The following is a 17,453-nucleotide window of genomic DNA, read 5'->3' on the forward strand; positions in this document are numbered from 1 at the left end:
CGGCAGAGGCGGAGGCGGTCGCGGCGGCGGCGGCAGAGGGTTGAGGGATGAGTATGACGCAGTTCAGGATCTTGAATTGCCTGCAATAGATGTGCCTATTATTTCCAGTCAAAACTTTCCTAACGCTGAATTAGAAATAGACTTACACTTACTTCCTGACGAAGATCTTGATAACAGACTACAGATGATTGTGAGTGAAGATCTCGTACGGTTTAATGCAAGCTTATCAATAAATTTTGTATTTTTAAACTCTTATTCTCAAATGTTAAACCCTGTAATATGATATATAACATCCTTGAGTTTCCGAACTTTTGATTCTTTGATTGTAAACTTTATTTTTAAATATTGAAATTTTTTTCATTCACAGATGAAAGATGCAGCATGTTGTGATTTTGGTGCTTTAAATGACGAGGAGTTGGACTTTATGCTTAAATATGATTTCAATCTCTCACTGTAAGTTCCCGATTTTTATATTTTTTTTTGTAGCGTGATAACTTTCTAATTGTAATTCAACAAAAGTTCACAAAATGACAATGGTTTACGCAATTATTTGATTTTTTTCGTTTTTATATCATTAGCTCAAAATAAATTCATGACGTTTTTAACAAAGAATAATATATTTTGCTATTAATGGTTTTAGTGACCGGATGCATGAGCTACAGATCAGCGAGGAAAGATCAGCATTCCCAAAGAAGACGGCTGATATAACAATAGAAGGTAAGTGGATCAACGGGGTATTTTAAATATATGATACATAGACAATTATCATATTATGTTTAAATTAAATTTATTAATGAAATTATTAATAAAATCATTTAATGAATAGAGATCCAAGAAAAACAGTTATCTCAGGAAACCCGTGACCCAGTACTTGTGGATATATCGGAAAGAAAGAAATCCAAAGAGGGACTGTTATTAACTCCACAAAAACGACAGCCACATCAAATGCAGGTGGAAACGCCTACGAAGAGAAGACGTGTACGTTTGTCTATAACTGATAATGATTGTCGTTTGGATATAATGTGAATATTTTAACTTCATAAAGTGGAAGACAAATGAGAATACATAGGCCGATATTCATAGTTTTTCATAGGGCAAAGAATTGTACATAAAAAGTCACTCAATTATTCGGACATGCAAGATCTGACCAGTCCTGATTACGGCGTTTTTTCCCTTTGTTTGATTCATAATTTGTTTTTATATTTGAGATAGTCTTAAGTACAATTTTAAAGTGTTATAAATCAATCTGAGAACCGTATTAGCATCTTAAGACATTACTTAAGATTGTTTTGATATAAGAACGGACTATGAATACGAGCCATAATGACCGAGAAGTTTTGAAAAAATTAAAATCTATTTTCCTCTTTTTTTCTTTAGAAAAATTATTTTGCGCTTTTTATTTATATTTAATTTATATTTTATTTTTACTTCTAATTCTTTCTATATATTACTTCTCAGTTATTCTCTGAGACTGCATCGGCGACTGATGTACCCCCTGTAGAAGATGTGGCAGTACCTTCTGTACCTGTAGGAGATGTGGCAGTACCTCCTGCACCTGTAGATGTGGCAGTACCTCCTGCACCTGTAGAAGATGTTGCAGTAGCGGCTGAATTTCCCATAGAAGAAATGAGAACGTTAATTCTTCCACAGCAAGAGGAAACTGACATGGAATTTGAATCATTAGATTCAAGCTACTTTGTGATCCGCAGGCATTCGAAGAAAACCAAAATTATTGATCAAAAGATTGTCTTAAATGACGAACAGCTTCTGAAACAGCGTCAGAATGTAAACATTCAATGCAAGGTGGGTTCCTACATTATATAAGCTTGCAAAAGCTGTATGTAAACTTACAAAGAAGTTCAAAAAGCGAGAAACTTTAATTTCAAACGAGTCTTAAAGGTTCTGACTAAATTTTTTGATTATCTTTAGAAATTGAATAAACCATTAACAAAAAATTTATTGCTGACACCGGCGAAAAATCTTTTCAACCAACCTTCGCACTCACCTAGGCGATGGAACAAAAGTTTACGCAGTCGCTTTGCTGATCGCATCACTGGGCCGTTCACGAGTGTAAATGAAGATGTTGCACTTGCTGTTACGCAATGTAGGTCTATATTTAGACATTTATTAAATATTCACATTAATGCATATATAACTGTGAATAAATTTATATTTTTAGTTCCTGAAAAAATGCGTGTAGAAGAGACAGTTATGACCTGGCTTCCTGCAGAAGAATTGAGTACATTCCAAAAGACGGAAACCGCAATTGCTGCCGAACCCGGAGATAGTGTTGCAAACATCCTACCAGTAACAAATATAATTCACGAAACTATGGACGTATCAATGGTACCATTACCGGACGAGGTACCGGGAGCGATTGTCTTAGAAGAAGGCACTAGGTAAGTCTATTTTATCATGAAGAACTTATGATATTTACATTCAAGAAGTTATTTAACTAAAAATTTAATTATTAAGGATTATTCAGTTTTATACTCAGTCTTTCAACTGTTGCGATATTTCCTCAATTTCTCAATATCATTAAATGATATTATTTCAGCATCGTTGAACAGAGGCCGGATCAGGAAGGAATTTTATTAGAAAGACAGCGACAGTCTCCGGAAACAAAACACATTCCAGTACCTTGTACCAGGTATTTTGAATTTTTCTTTTATTGTTAAGTAAATAGTTGGACATATAACAATATTCTAAGTGTATATTTGAGTTTCTATAAACGAATGTCGACAAAAGATAGGATTCATTGATCGAAAGCTTGAGGAAAAAACAACTTTTATTGCTTTGTTGTAACCTAACAATTTTGCATAGTTCTTTCCTACGAAACTTAGCATGTTTTGTTATATCAAGTCTACCATTTATCAAAGAATTATTTGATATATGATAAAAATATTGTTTTTACTAATCTAAGCAGCTCAAGCAGGCCCCCTGCGGGACCCCCCGGGGGTCCTCCCTCGAGTCCCTCGCAACCTGCACTGACAAGCATCGAGATTTTGGCTATGTTAGAAGTTTTATGGGTTGACAAGATGGATGTCAAATTCAGTGAACTTATTCCAGCGGACACGTACACGAGAGAGGATGCTGCTACTGCTTTTGAAATACTTCTTGGTAAGTGTTACTACATTCGCAAAAAAAAGGGTAAATTTTACCTTACTTTTTCTTATTCTATCAACCTAATATTATACGACTCGTTTTTCACCCGTGTGAAGTTAGCTTCCTAACATTTAAAAAATAATCATTTGCACATGTATGCACAATTCGAATTTTTGTTTGCACACTCTAATTCAAACGGTATTAACAAAAGAATTTGAATGAGAGCAATCTTACATTAGCTTAGCCCTTCACCTACGAGAAAATCGGACTGAAATAGTCTTAATAACTTTTGTTTGCACATTCACATACAATTCGATTCAATTGAAATGTATGTGAATATGCAAACGATGAGTCATCGAATGAGCTATAGAAAGTTTTTTTTTTAATGTTAAGGGATTAACTTCACATAGGTTCGTTACCTGTTTTTCTAATGCATTATTCTCGTTCATAGACTTATATGCACAAGAGAAACTCGTTTTGCAACAGACTGACATTTCTGACACTTTATGGATTTTAAAATATCAGGATTAATTTATTATATACACACACACACACACACACACACACACACACACACACACACACACACACACACATATATATATATATGTTAGATTATCATAAATTATTTATATATTTTTTATAAGTACATCAAATTATTATTATTTAATAGTTTTAATACCTTATGTTAAAACTTTTAACGTTTTAATGAAATGGATAAAGATCTAATGCACGATATATGTTATATGATATATCATAAGTTTATACTTACAAATATGCATTTGTTCTTTTATCCGTGTTACAAATCGTTATTTTTGCTATATAAATTACGATATTTTAATAAGAATCAAAAAGATGAAATGCACGATATATGTTATATAATATATCATAAGTTTATATTTACAAATATGTACTTGTATACTATTTGTTCTTTTAGTCGTGTTACAAATTGTTATTTTTACTATGTAGATTACAATGTTCCAGTAAGAATCAAAAAGATGTTTCGTTCTATATGGTCAAAAGATTATAAATATTTTTTATAAGTATTAAATGGAGATTTAATGCACGATATATGTTGTATGATATATCATAAGTTTATACTTGCAAATATGTATTTGCATGTTATGTGTTCTTTTAGCCTACTTTGAGCGCTGTGAAAATTAAAATAATATAATAAATTACATTTCGCATTTAATTATATTTTGTAGCTTTATTTATTTATCTTGTAACTTTTATTTAACCTGGTTCCGTTCGCAGTAACACACGATTTAATTTAATAATCAGATACCAAGAAATTAACCGTTGAAGAGACATTGTGAAAATCGCATTGAAGGATTACTTTATGAATCAGAGAGCACATAGAGTTTGAGTTGATATAAGAATGTTAAAAATATTGGCAATTTGAGAGATTAATGCCCGATTTCACCAAGAAGAAGTTTTCTCCGATGAAGGGGAAGAGAGTGTTTAAAGACTAAAAGAAGTATCATTATATACAGCGTTCTGTGAGTTATATTTAATCTTCATTCAAAACAGAGGAAGAGATCCCGCCACTGTTTATAGAGAAGATGGCGGAACCAATCAGCCATTACACCGGTCGCGCTTTTCTTTGCAAGGTGCGATTTCACGATGACGCTCGACGCTGGATTCGAGCGTCAAATCTGGTCACGTGATAGATTCAGAGGGACGCGAAATATAACCTAACCACTGGATTGGCTGAAATTTATCACGTGACCAGATTTGACGCTCGAATCCAGCTGAACAAGCTCAAACAAGCTGAACAGCAGGAAATGGAACAAAGTCCCTAAACGCAGTGACATCACTGACATCGCCAGACCACCGACCACCGCGCGATACTGGAAGCACGTGGAAAGTGCAAAGGAGATTTGTGTTTATAAATATATTGTGTAGCATTTATGTATTAATAATTTGGTGAAGTAAAGATTTCAGGTAAGAGAAACGAGATCTCTATCATAATAAGAGATGATGTATAAATTTTTAATTGCTATTTAAAAATAAAAAAATGAGAGGTTATAAACGTCTTAATCCTCTCTTATTTCTCTCACTCATGTTCATTTATATTTTACATTCACAATCTACAATATTTTTTCCAGATTACTCGAGTCAGTCGTAAAAGTTCACTTATCCACAAAATGAAGGTGAAGAAAGTAAGACAGAAGTCTCTTAATTCACCAAGAGGAAAGAGAGTCGCCAAGAGAAAGAAAGAAGATTTGAGCAAACTAACCCCAGAAGAGTTCTTTGGACAAAATTTTGAAACAGATAGCGATGCATGCGATGATGATGAAGAGGATAAAAACATAGGTATGATCTAAAACATTCATACAAATTCCTTTCATATTTTAAATTATTATCTTGCTTCTTATTATCTTTTTACATAGACGACAAAGATAATGAACAGATGGATAGTGAAAACAGTGAAGATGATGAGCAGATAGATAGTGATAGCAGTGAAGGTGATTTGGATCCTGCAGAGCACAAAAAGTCATTGATGAGATTGAAAGACACTGATCCTGAGTTTTATAAATATCTGAAAGAAAATGACAAAAATCTTCTGGACTTTAGAGTGTCGGACGATGAAGACGATGATAATTCTTCAATAAACGATAATAGACATGTTCCCAATGAAAATTTGGAGGTATATATTCTTTACAAACGTAATTTTAACTTTTTTTGTATTTATTTTCAAGCAATATTATTTGCAGGTTGCTAGCGACGAGAGTGATTTTGAGCCAGAAGAGGCTGTAGGCGATTCTAAAAAGAAGATCACTTTACAATTACTGAAAACTTGGCAACAAAACATACAAACGGATAAGTAAGTTATCACTTATTTTTTGTTGAGTCAATAGCAGAATATACATGTAACTGCATTATGCTTTATTTGTAGATCGATAATCACTATTAAGTGTGCCGTAGACGCTTTCCATGCAGCCTTAGATAGCGTCGCAGCATTACCTGATACGACCACGGAATATAAAGTAGATGGAAGTGCAGGTAAGTTTCAACGTCTGTTATTAAGCTACTTGCTATTTCTTAATTAATTTTATTAAAATTTTATAAAAAAAATTTTAGCATTTAATGGTGTAATGCAACTATGCATAATGTATCTGCCTGATGCATTTAAACGCTTTTTAAAGTTGAATCCGGAATCACAGGAAGCACATAAATCTAAAAGATTCGGAAAAATACGAGTAATTTTAAAATTGTACTTGTCTGATTTAATCAAAGTACGTATTTGTTAAATTTTCAATTATCTCGTTTAATTGAAATAATAAACATATAATGTTAATAAATATTATTTTCACAGTTATTACAAAGTGTAGCATCATCTAGTGTTCTTACAGTGCTTTTGAAGCACTTACGACAAATGCTGCCTTACACCCGCTCATTCTCGTCTTTAACGAAACCATTGTTAAGAATTTTGATAAAATTTTGGTCGACTGCAGAAGAGACTGTTCGGGTTACAGCTTTCTTAAATATATTACATATTGCAACTAAGAAAGAGTCTGTGTTAGAGAAGCTATTAAAGGTGAGATCCACGTGTTATAGTAAAAGGAATATATGCCGACTGTTTGCAATCACGTCTGTTATTAAAAATTTCTTTCTTTCAGACCATGTATGTGAAATATGTTCAGAATACAAAGTTTGTTTCACCTAATACGTTACCAGGAATCAGTTTTATGAAACATTCTTTGATTGAAATTTATTTGCTTGACCATGATGTCTCGTACAATCATGCTTTTCTATATATCAGGCAATTAGCGATTAATTTAAGAAACGCCATAACATTAAAGAAAAAGGTAATTTTTAAAACAGCAATTGTATCTTTTATAACATCTCGTTTTAGAATTTTAATCTTTTTCTCTTCTTTTTCAGGAAAACTTTCAGGCTGTATATAACTGGCAGTATATAAACTCTTTACGCTTTTGGACGGAATTAATAACTAAATCAAAGGATAAGTCGATGTTACGTTCGTTGTTATATCCATTAGTCCAGGTATCAATTTAAAGTATTTAAACAAATAAATAATATAACAGTTTAATAGAAAACTATATTAAATTATTTGTTAACAGATTATTGTTGGAACAATAAAAGTCATTCCAACGGCACAATATTATCCATTACGATTCCACTGTATAGAAATGTTACTAGCCATTTCTAAGGAAACAGGAACATTTATACCTATTTTGCCATTTCTTCTCGAGGTATTATTCTTAATTTTCAAACAACATTTATATTTGTACAATATGTAAATATTGTATGTTAATATTTTTTTTAGATATTGGACACTTACGATTTTAATAAGAGGCATAAAGCAGTTACAATGAAACCTATACCACTTATTTGCATATTGAGGATGTCAAAATCGCAATTGGCGGAGAATGGTTTCAAAGATAGTATTATCGAAACCGTTTATCAATTTATTTTGGAAAATGCAGCGAACGAAAGTCATAAAATATATTTCCCAGATGTGTACATACCTTGTATAGTACAGGTACTTAAAAAAAAAAATTAAAATGGAAACTGTTTTGAAGAATATAATTTTTATTACATATATTATAATTATTAAATTAACGTGTGTTTTATCTTGCAGTTAAAAGCGTTTCTGAAGAAATGTCATGTGGCAGCTTACTGCAAGAAGATAAAACAGCTTTTAAATATGATTGAGGAAAATAGAAAATACATTGAAACTGAGCGTACTAAAATAACGGTAGATCTGAAGAACACGGCAGAGATTACAAATTGGGAAAACAGAATGAAGACGGACGGTACAGAAATAGCCAAATTCTATGCTTCCTGGATTAAGATTCACAAATCTCAGGTGCTTAAGCTTCTTACAAAGAACGAAGAAGAAATCAATGTACCGGTGAGGTTACCCAAGAAACAGAAATTAGATGAGCGAGATGCAGAAGATAGCGAAGAAGAGAGCGAGCTTGAATTTCGATTAAAGGGAACGGAATCCGAAACAGAAAGGAAAAAGTCATTGAATAAGGCGAAAAAGCGCAAGAAAAGCAAAGAGAAAAAGGCAACCAACAATATCGAGGATGAAGATTTGCCAAGAGAAGACACAGATATTGTACAAGATATAAATAGTGATGATTGGGGCTAAAATGTGTAAGATAAAAAATTAATGACCACATAAGATGAATAATACATGTATTTTATGTTCTGAAATGTATTTCAATAAATATTTTCCATTATCCTTATATTCTATTACTGATTATTTTTACTTATAATTAATTTCTAATTATAATATGTACATACCTTGAGAGTTATATATACCATATATATATAATTACTATACATACATATATATATATATATATAGTAATTATTGATTTAATTATTTGTTCAATAAAACATGTTTGCGCCACCGTCGGGATATTAAATTTTTCTTCCGTGTCACACTTGGGGTACGAATTTTTATTTTCGCCACCGTTGGGGTATGAAATATTTTTTTCTCCGTCATTGGGATATGAAAAAATTTTCTTTCCTTATTAGGATGTGATATTTTATTGTTCTGTTATTGTGGTATGAAATTATTTTCGCGCCATTGTTTGAAATTTTTTTTGCACCTTTGCCGACGTGATAGATTTTTTTCACAGCGACGCAGCACCAGCGCGGCCAGCGACGCCAGCGTGCTGCGTGATCATTTTTTGAGGTTAGGTTTATGTATTTATGGTTGCTTACAGATACAATTACAAACTTTGTTACTTTCGTTTACTTTCTAATTTATTGTACATTATCGCAGGTTCTTGATAAATAATCCGAATTCAATTCAGATGTAATGCAAGTCTGAGTTCAGTACTAATTTGCATTTTATTCGGCAAAGTAGACAAGGCATTGTTTTATAGGTTAAGATGACAGAAATCAAGTTTTGAAGTCTATGAAGTATAAAAGAACAATCTTAAGGGTTGGCGACCTAGTATTGAACGCATCCATAACACAATTCGCTTGAGATTTACACATTCGTGATATTGTAGAGAAAATATACAAAATGACATCCATTATAAAGCTTCACGCTGTCTCCGGAGCGATGAATGAATCTCCACCTTGCTACATATTGCAAGTGGACGAACTGAGGATATTATTAGATTGTGGATGGGATGAAAATTTTGACCAGGACTTCATAAAAGAATTAAAGAGGTATCACTTATGAAGTAACTGTTATTGTAACAAGTTATACTTCAATTTTCATATATTTACTTCTTTTATGGCTCACGTTTCCAGACATGTGCATCAGATAGATGCGGTATTGCTTTCATATCCAGATCCATTGCATTTAGGTGCATTACCGTATCTGGTAGGTAAATGTGGCTTGAATTGTCCCATATACGCTACCATACCTGTCTACAAAATGGGCCAAATGTTTATGTACGATATATATCAGGTATATTCCTTTAACATAAAAAAGTATTAATTTTAAATCAATACTGGTATTTAACCGGTTATATTTATTTCAGTCTCGACATAACATGGAAGACTTTGATCTATTTACTCTAGACGACGTTGATGCCGCATTTGATAAAATTGTTCAGCTAAAATACAACCAAAGTATATCGATGAAAGGTAAAGGCTATGGCGTTACATTGACGCCCTTGCCAGCAGGACACATGATTGGTGGGACAATTTGGAAGATCGTGAAAGTTGGAGAAGAGGATATAATATATGCCGTAGATTTTAATCACAAAAAGGAGCGCCACTTGAACGGTTGTGAATTGGAAAGATTGCAAAGGCCGTCACTATTGATAACAGATGCATTCAATGCCACGTATCAACAAGCCAGACGAAGAACAAGGGATGAGAAGTTGATGAGTAAATTTCGTATTCTTTATCAAAATCATACATTAAAATAGATAAATGGAAGACACACCTTTAATAGATATTTTTTATTTGTCATTTTTGTGGTTTAGCTAATATCTTGCAAACATTGCGAGGTGGTGGAAATGTGTTGGTCAGTGTAGACACGGCTGGTCGTGTACTGGAGCTGGCACATATGTTGGATCAGCTGTGGCGTAATAAGGAATCCGGATTACTTGCCTATTCATTAGCTCTTCTTAATAATGTGAGCTACAATGTTGTAGAATTCGCAAAATCGCAAATCGAATGGATGAGTGATAAATTAATGAGAAGCTTTGAAGGTGCACGCAACAATCCATTTCAATTTAAACATTTGCAACTTTGTCACAGTATGGCTGAATTGAATCAAGTCGCAAGTCCAAAAGTAAGTAAAAAGATTAAAAATATCTGTAGTCCTCTTAGAGCATTTAATTCGAAGATTAATTTCAAATTGTTATCTAGGTGGTTCTTGCAAGCACTCCCGATATGGAATGCGGATTTTCCCGAGAATTATTTCTTCAATGGTGTTCTAATCCACAAAACAGTATTATATTAACGAGTAGGACATCTCCTGGTACACTTGCCAGAGACTTGGTAGAGAAAGGAGGTAATCGAAACATTACGTTAGAAGTGAGGAGACGAGTGAAACTCGAAGGTATTGAACTGGAAGAATATCAGAAAAGAGAAAAGTTGAAGCAGGAGCAGATGAAACAGGAGCAGATGTAATATATATCCATCTATCATTTAATTATAATTTATGTTTTACTAATTATGCTTGTAATGCGTCTTATTAGGGAAACTGCAGACGTGAGTTCCGAGTCGGAAGACGAAATAGAAGTTGGTACTGGCAGAGGAAAGCACGATTTACTGGTGAAGCAAGAAACTAAGCCTGGCTTTTTTAAACAAAGTAAGAAGCAACATCCTATGTTTCCATTTGTGGAGGAAAAGATTAAAATAGACGAATACGGAGAAATCATAAAGTAAGGATATTTATATATCTCACAAAGTATACCTAATCAACAAAAACATATAATAAAAGCCTAGTTGTAACATAAAAAAAAACATACATTTAATCTTTTTCGAAAATCTGTATATCTCTATACAAAACGTTAAAGAAATATTAGGAATACGCTAAAACAATTATTTACACTTATTTATATTTTAACAGTAATTAATAACTCGAAGCTTGTTTATCCGTTTATTTTTATGAATATGTACTTTTATTATATGTATATGTAAGTAAATTTGTATTCTTTACTATTTATTATTGCAGACCGGAAGATTATAAAATAGCAGAGACTGTACCCGAAGTAGAAGATAATAAGGAAAACGTAGAAATGAAGCAGGAGGAAGCTAATTATCATCCAGAAGTAGCTATGGATATTCCGACGAAATGTGTACAAGTTTCGCGCACGATGACTGTTAACGCGGCGGTAACATATATAGATTTCGAAGGTAGATCCGACGGCGAATCCCTACAGAAAATTTTGGCGCAGCTAAGGCCGAGAAGAGTCGTCTTGGTCAGAGGTTCGCCTAAAGATACAGAGATACTAGCGCAGCAAGCGCAAAGTACCGGTGCAAGAGTATTTGTTCCGGGCAGAGGAGAGACGCTAGACGCTACGACGGAAACGCATATTTATCAAGTAATTCTTAATTATTGTTTTTACTAACATTAAATAATACAATTTTTCCTTTTTATTTATTTCTTTTTTTTTTATTTATATGAATTAAGAAACCGGTGTAAAATCAATTTTTTTCATTGTAGGTACGTTTGACCGACGCTCTAGTGAGCGGATTGAATTTCTCGAAGGGTAAGGGCGACTCCGAAGTGGCATGGATAGATGCGATGATAACGGCGCGTGACCAGGTTTGTCGAGACGCTATTGCCGATACTGAATCCGAGAACGCGATTGATGAAAGTGACAAAATACTGACTTTGGAACCACTGCCATTAAATGAGGTGAGGTACAGATTGCAAGTAAAAACTACATAAGAGAACGTGCAATTCACAATTTACGTCTTAAATTATATATTTCAGGTTCCCGGTCATCAAACAACGTTCATAAATGAATTGAAACTATCTGACTTTAAACAGGTTCTGAACAAAAGTAACATTCCATCGGAATTTAGTGGAGGAGTACTATGGTGTTGCAATAACACTATAGCCGTTAGAAGGGTTTGTTTTATTTGTGATATATCAGTAAAAAAAAAAAAATTTTATTCACCCTGCCAGTATATTTTGCACTTTTATTCTTTTAAATTTCTTTCGCCTTTTATTTTAAATACAATGAAATGTAAAAAGTGCCAATTTATGTAGCCAGACAAGTAATTATTATGTTTATTTTTAGCACGAAGCTGGAAAGGTAATATTGGAAGGCTGCATTTCCGAGGATTACTACAAAGTGCGGGAGCTATTATACGAGCAATATGCAATTGTATAGATTGTGCATAGTATACAAATACATATATAAGGAGACTGCATTTGTAATATATAATAATTATAAGAGTTTTCGTTATTTTATTAATTTTCCTCTATCGCTTTTTTGCACTTTTGGCAAAAAGTGCACTTCGATTTTTTGAAGTCGACACCTCTGCGGGAAAAGTTCTCGGGACTCTAAAAACTCACTATTCGACAGCCAATCAGCACGAGAAACTTACGCGCATGAATTATTAACCTTAGCAGAGAGAAGCCTGAGAGTCTGTAAAAGGAGTAGTGTCAGAGAGAAGCCTGAGAGAGAGAGGCCATCCCGGCCTTTTTCGTGGGACGGGACCGACGGGACCGTCGAAAGCTCCTGTACCACATATCTATATACATATACATTTGCAGATGTAGCACGGATGCGCACCAAAATGATGTTTTATCGGCAGTGTCGGAAAGTGAACGTGGCTACGTAGTACCAATTTCGAAGATGGATGTACTGGCGCTAGTGTACAGGGGCTTTTAAACTGGATGTGTATTGCAGTTAGGTCAATCGTTAAAAAATAAATTATAGGAATTTATCTAAAGTATCATAATAATCTCAATATCTCAAATAATCTTGACTTATGTTTATATCGAAGATCGAAACATTTGGCGTTGAATCAAATTGGGCAATTGATTATGAGCTTTCATTAAGGTTATGAGAGGTTTGTTGGCGAGAAATAACACGTACTTGCAGCTATAATGATGAGATACAAACAGAGGGTAAAGTAATATTCGTAATTGTATGCATTGTAGCAATCTTTATGAGTATTGCGGGGTTAAGAGTAACGTTTATTTTTTATTTTTTCAGAATGTTCGAGGATTATGAAGTGTATTGTACATAAGGAATTTATCTTAGAGACAACGTTATATGAAGATAATCACCGACAATATGAGAAAATATTATCAAGCTGCTTTAGCTGTTACAGCGGTAGTGAGTCTCGTATCTCTGCTCGTCTATAGACACGAATATAACAAGCTCAGGTATGTCTTAGAAGTATTTAATTACTTTGGGAAGCCTGGGCCACGAAGAGCAGATGCGAATTGTACGAACTTTAGTACAAGCTTTACCGTATTCAACGCACAATTTGACGAACCGATTCCCTCTTGGCAACACCTGGAAGATGATCTGTATGTATATTCCGCGTACGGCATTAACGACAAAGAAATACGAGCGGTTGGGCTTGGAACTATAAACAGCGTCTCAAATATGCAATGTCTCGTCTTCTTCGAGAATGAGAATAAACCTATATTGGGGAGTTTCAAATTTATTCCCATTGGTAACGCAGTAGTTTCAAGTCTAGGAGAAAATTCACGATATGGAGGATATCATTTTGTTTGTGCGTACACCAGTGACGAGACTCCCACTGGAATAACATTTGTTACAAAGTCTAACAAGTATCTGAATTATGCGCCTATTTTTCCCATAAAAATCCAACCACGGAGCTTGAGCCACAGCAGGATAGGAATGTGCGTGACACAATCGTCGATGAAGCCAACAAAGTCAATAGACATGATAGGCTTTATCAGCTTCCACGCCCTGATCGGAATGGATAATTTCATCATATATGATTCCGGAATTTCAAGTGAATTTAACAGCAGACTAAAAGAAATGGCGAATGATCCAACTTCTTTTTGGAAGTTTACGTACACCGTTATACCGTGGAATTTCCCTTTCATGGAGATCGATCAAAATGTGATAAGAGAAATCATCGAGACAGATTGTTTATATCGTACATATAATAATGTCGCTTACGCTGTTACTCTCTCCTGGAACGAGTATGTAAATTTAAAGTACCATCATGCAACGATTGATCTGTTGGCGGATTTCAAGCAAACCAAATTGAGAGCTGATCGCTACAAGCTGAAAATTATGACTTTTTGCACGCAACAAGCTGACAATAAACCATACGCCAATTCTATACTGACGATATTGAAGAAGACGAAAATCAATATGAATATTCTGGAGGATCATTCTGTTTATATACACAAGCCACACGTAACATTACAGAATTCTCGCATGTATGTCAAAGAAATAGGAAATGATTTGATCGCTGTGAATCAATATAAGTATTGTGATAATTATAAAGAGAAACAAGAAGTAGAAGATCTCACAATTTTGAGATTTGCCCAAGATATACAAAACTCGTCGATTCTTAGGAAATATCTTGGACTTTACAATATGCTTGATGCAAATATAAAGTGATATAGAGTTTTGCGTGACTAATCAAATTAGTTAATATTCGCACAAGCTTGGATGATGCTCCATTTGCATACCATTTTATTCATATATATAGATATTTCATAATTATATGCAGTCTTTCATACTAGGTGCCTTAATCGTCACGTCATAGTTATATACTAGTCATGACATGATCAGCTATTTTAATATTTTGTATACATCTCGAATTTTAAACTTAAGCAATAATAAAGCATTCCTATTTGTTACTTTCAACTGTTTCACATCTCTATTTCTTATGCCGTGATATATAATAGTAATGAGAATAATAGAAGTGTGTTAACATACACGGCAATTTTATTATAGATATTATAAAAAATTTTAAACTAGTGCTTAATGAAAAATAAATTGAAAACTTTGCGTCTAGTTTTTAGACTTTTCTAGTAATTTTAAGCATTGTTGAACTTGAAATTAATATGCAATTATAGGAAATAGGTAACATACAGTAAAAGAAAAGAACGTAGTAAGAAAAAAAGGTGCTATATTCCTAATAAAAATACATAGAAATTTTATTTTCAAGCGATTTAACATATATTTGGTGTCTAATCGTTACATCATTCAATCTAGGAATTTAGAAAAAGTTTACTTCAGTCGTTGCATTATAGCCGAATTTTGTAAACCAGCCTCTTCGATCGTTTTATCTTCTGCAAGCTCCTTCGTTGGATACACAGTTAACAAACTGAAATCCCTTAGAGCGTACTGAGGTCTCATACTGACATTGTATGTTAAGAAAAATTTGTCTCTCTGAATCTTTCTCCGAATCGGCTCCAACTTAGAAAAAAATATAAGCATTGAATCAATAAAGCATTAGATCAAAGGATACGTTATTACATATCGCCTAAGATCAGCGACTGTATGCGACAGGTTGAATTGAGCCTTTACAACACTGCCGTCTGCAAGACGGATCTGTAACGTTGTGGTCGGCTTTGAGGCATCTAGCTCCAGTTCCTTTTTCGCTTGCGCCTCATTGGCGGCTTGATCAGCAGGATCTGTTGCAACCGTCATGCCAACGGTAGCCGGCGATGGACTGAAATATTTGTTATGTTACAGGAATAAAATTTTAAAAATACAGAAATCGAATCCGAGATCAATTGTAGAATCATATTCCTAAAGATGGAGCGAGATGAAGCTCTAACGTACCTTCCCAGCATGTGCCCCTTTCCCGAGAAGGCTTTCACCTTGTTTTTCGATGGAACATAAGTCTCGTGACGATGATCCTCCATATCGAGCCGCACTTCCGCACCCTGTACCTGTTGACGAATCTCCGCTGGGATCTCGCCTCGCTTAATGGCATCGAGAAAGTCTCTGTTCTCGACGTCGTCGTACGATCGTATCTCACTGTCGTTTATTGTAAACCCATCCTTCCACAATTTCAGTACAATAAGACCGTTCGAAGATTGTTGATCCGCGTTCGCTCCCATCACCGCTATGTTGTTACATACAGAACGTAATAAACGTCAGTTTGTCAATTTCTCGGAAAAACAATTAAAAAACGCTTGAGAGTCTCTACCTTCGCTATCCGAGCTAGTCTGGCCTAATTTATATCCCGTGCCTCTGAACGTGTTCGGCCTCTGTTGGCCGCCTATCTTGGGCGGATCCGCGGCGAGGGATTGCTCCTGACACGTCTTGAACATGTCACCGATAATATCCTTCTTCTTCTTTCCCGGTCCTAGAACCTGTTGACCGCTGTGCTCGGAACCGCCGGCGTAAAAGGCCTGTCCCTCCTCCTCGTCGGAACTGCTCTCGGTATTCTGTAGATCGTTCAACGTCCCGAATCTGGGCTTCGGTTTGGCGCCCTTCGACTCTGTCGAGTCCGACTTGGCCTGCTTGTTCGACATCGCGCCCGCGTTATCCTCCGATCCCTCCGCTTGCTGTATGTCGAGGCTCTCGGTCACCAGTTCGGCCGGCTCATCGTTCTCGAAGAAGCTGGTAAGGGCGACCTAGAAAGGATACTACGTGCCAACGCGTGTGATAAGACCGTCGAAATTTCTCTCCTCGCCAATCTTGTTACGGCTCGAGGAAACCTTACAACAGCGTACGACGGCTCGAGCTTCGACAAACTTGTAATCTTTAAATCCCGCCGGTTAATGGTTCGCCGTTCGTCGACGGAATTATATCGTCGAGTCCAGGAGCTGTCGTGAGAGCTCCTAGATTCGGAAAAGGCGAACGCGGACAGGGGAAGAAGAAGCGGCCGAGAAGAGAGTCGCCGAGGAAATAACGACAAGCGTTCGCGACAACAGGTTATAAAACTGGTGGCCGAGACGGTATCGAGACACGCGTTTTTCCTGACGGCGCGCGTCGTGTACGAGGCGAGGGAGCTGGGTACCTCGGTCTCCTGGGGTGGGCGCGTTTCGTAAAATGTGCTGTCTCACCTCGAGCTGCCATGCGGATGACTCAAGGTAAAATAGCGCTCTCTCAGCGTCAACACCAGTTACGTCCGCGAATTGCGAGACCAACTCGTCGTGGCTCGCCATTCTCTGCAAATGTTAAAAAAACTCACGACGTCTGTCCACCGCTTTTCTCTCTCTCTCTCTCTCTTTCTCTCTTTCTCGCTCTCTCTCTCTCTCTCTTTCTTTCTGCCTTACGACCCCGGTCGCGAAGCCACGAATCCACCCTGCGTGGCCGATTCCGCAAAAGCTAACGCACAACGCACCTCCACACGTCAATTCCCTCGATCTGTCCGCCTGTCATTCCCCTCGGCTCCGCGACTCCGCAGTACAGTCCGCACCACTACGCACGGAATCGAACCGGATGGGAATGTTCTGGAGGAAGTCCGTTCGAACGGACCGTACG

At 35.7% G+C, this 17,453-nt stretch overlaps 5 protein-coding genes across 10 annotated transcripts; 4 read left to right on the forward strand and 1 right to left on the reverse strand.

Annotated features, from left to right (window-relative positions):
• The first annotated feature begins 51 nt into the window (after positions 1 to 51).
• Positions 52 to 4,300, forward strand: LOC139771630 (uncharacterized). The gene is made up of 10 exons (XM_071704558.1): positions 52 to 190; positions 368 to 453; positions 641 to 717; positions 827 to 978; positions 1,459 to 1,803; positions 1,930 to 2,104; positions 2,180 to 2,399; positions 2,558 to 2,650; positions 2,924 to 3,120; positions 4,244 to 4,300. Exons 1-10 carry the CDS (start codon positions 185 to 187, stop codon positions 4,267 to 4,269), a joined length of 1,377 nt encoding a protein of 458 aa, XP_071560659.1. The 5' UTR covers positions 52 to 184; the 3' UTR covers positions 4,270 to 4,300.
• Positions 4,301 to 4,905: 605 nt separating this feature from the next.
• Positions 4,906 to 8,327, forward strand: LOC139771510 (nucleolar complex protein 2-like). The gene is made up of 12 exons (XM_071704319.1): positions 4,906 to 5,052; positions 5,217 to 5,424; positions 5,502 to 5,758; positions 5,826 to 5,935; positions 6,008 to 6,114; positions 6,193 to 6,347; positions 6,428 to 6,649; positions 6,732 to 6,920; positions 6,997 to 7,116; positions 7,194 to 7,325; positions 7,400 to 7,615; positions 7,715 to 8,327. The coding sequence occupies exons 2-12, from the start codon at positions 5,256 to 5,258 to the stop codon at positions 8,228 to 8,230; spliced, it is 2,193 nt and encodes a 730-aa protein (XP_071560420.1). The 5' UTR covers positions 4,906 to 5,052; positions 5,217 to 5,255; the 3' UTR covers positions 8,231 to 8,327.
• Positions 8,328 to 8,731: 404 nt separating this feature from the next.
• Positions 8,732 to 12,467, forward strand: Cpsf2 (cleavage and polyadenylation specificity factor subunit 2). Of its 3 annotated transcripts, none has more exons than XM_071704321.1 (11): positions 8,732 to 8,782; positions 8,873 to 9,267; positions 9,352 to 9,511; positions 9,585 to 9,936; positions 10,035 to 10,345; positions 10,423 to 10,682; positions 10,755 to 10,940; positions 11,234 to 11,603; positions 11,726 to 11,920; positions 11,999 to 12,136; positions 12,309 to 12,467. In XM_071704321.1, the coding sequence occupies exons 2-11, from the start codon at positions 9,119 to 9,121 to the stop codon at positions 12,399 to 12,401; spliced, it is 2,214 nt and encodes a 737-aa protein (XP_071560422.1). In that variant the 5' UTR covers positions 8,732 to 8,782; positions 8,873 to 9,118; the 3' UTR covers positions 12,402 to 12,467. The 3 variants fall into 3 exon arrangements, with proteins under 3 accessions (XP_071560422.1, XP_071560421.1, XP_071560423.1); XM_071704322.1 differs by lacking the exon at positions 8,732 to 8,782 and having other exon boundaries at positions 8,793 to 8,905; positions 8,976 to 9,267; XM_071704320.1 differs by lacking the exon at positions 8,732 to 8,782 and having other exon boundaries at positions 8,791 to 9,267.
• A 272-nt stretch (positions 12,468 to 12,739) lies between these two features.
• LOC139771512 (uncharacterized) lies at positions 12,740 to 14,876 on the forward strand. Of its 2 annotated transcripts, none has more exons than XM_071704324.1 (2): positions 12,740 to 13,149; positions 13,233 to 14,876. In XM_071704324.1, the coding sequence occupies exon 2, from the start codon at positions 13,293 to 13,295 to the stop codon at positions 14,625 to 14,627; it is 1,335 nt and encodes a 444-aa protein (XP_071560425.1). In that variant the 5' UTR covers positions 12,740 to 13,149; positions 13,233 to 13,292; the 3' UTR covers positions 14,628 to 14,876. The 2 variants fall into 2 exon arrangements, with proteins under 2 accessions (XP_071560425.1, XP_071560424.1); XM_071704323.1 differs by having other exon boundaries at positions 12,743 to 13,144.
• Positions 14,877 to 15,121: 245 nt separating this feature from the next.
• On the reverse strand, positions 15,122 to 17,408 carry LOC139771513 (NSFL1 cofactor p47). Of its 3 annotated transcripts, XM_071704325.1 has the most exons (6): positions 17,314 to 17,408; positions 17,033 to 17,137; positions 16,171 to 16,600; positions 15,801 to 16,086; positions 15,484 to 15,687; positions 15,122 to 15,372 (listed from the first exon to the last, which is right to left on the reverse strand). In XM_071704325.1, exons 2-6 carry the CDS (start codon positions 17,132 to 17,134, stop codon positions 15,243 to 15,245), a joined length of 1,152 nt encoding a protein of 383 aa, XP_071560426.1. In that variant the 5' UTR covers positions 17,135 to 17,137; positions 17,314 to 17,408; the 3' UTR covers positions 15,122 to 15,242. The 3 variants fall into 3 exon arrangements, with proteins under 3 accessions (XP_071560426.1, XP_071560429.1, XP_071560428.1); XM_071704328.1 differs by lacking the exon at positions 17,033 to 17,137 and having other exon boundaries at positions 17,314 to 17,398; XM_071704327.1 differs by lacking the exon at positions 17,314 to 17,408 and having other exon boundaries at positions 16,171 to 16,612; positions 17,033 to 17,307.
• Between the last annotated feature and the right edge of the window lie 45 nt (positions 17,409 to 17,453).

The sequence above is a fragment of the Temnothorax nylanderi genome, unplaced genomic scaffold (genome assembly GCF_030848795.1).
Source record: "Temnothorax nylanderi isolate EJ_2023f unplaced genomic scaffold, tnyl_v1.0 TNYL_tig0041_pilon, whole genome shotgun sequence".
In the NCBI taxonomy this organism is placed as follows: Eukaryota; Metazoa; Arthropoda; class Insecta; order Hymenoptera; family Formicidae; genus Temnothorax; species Temnothorax nylanderi.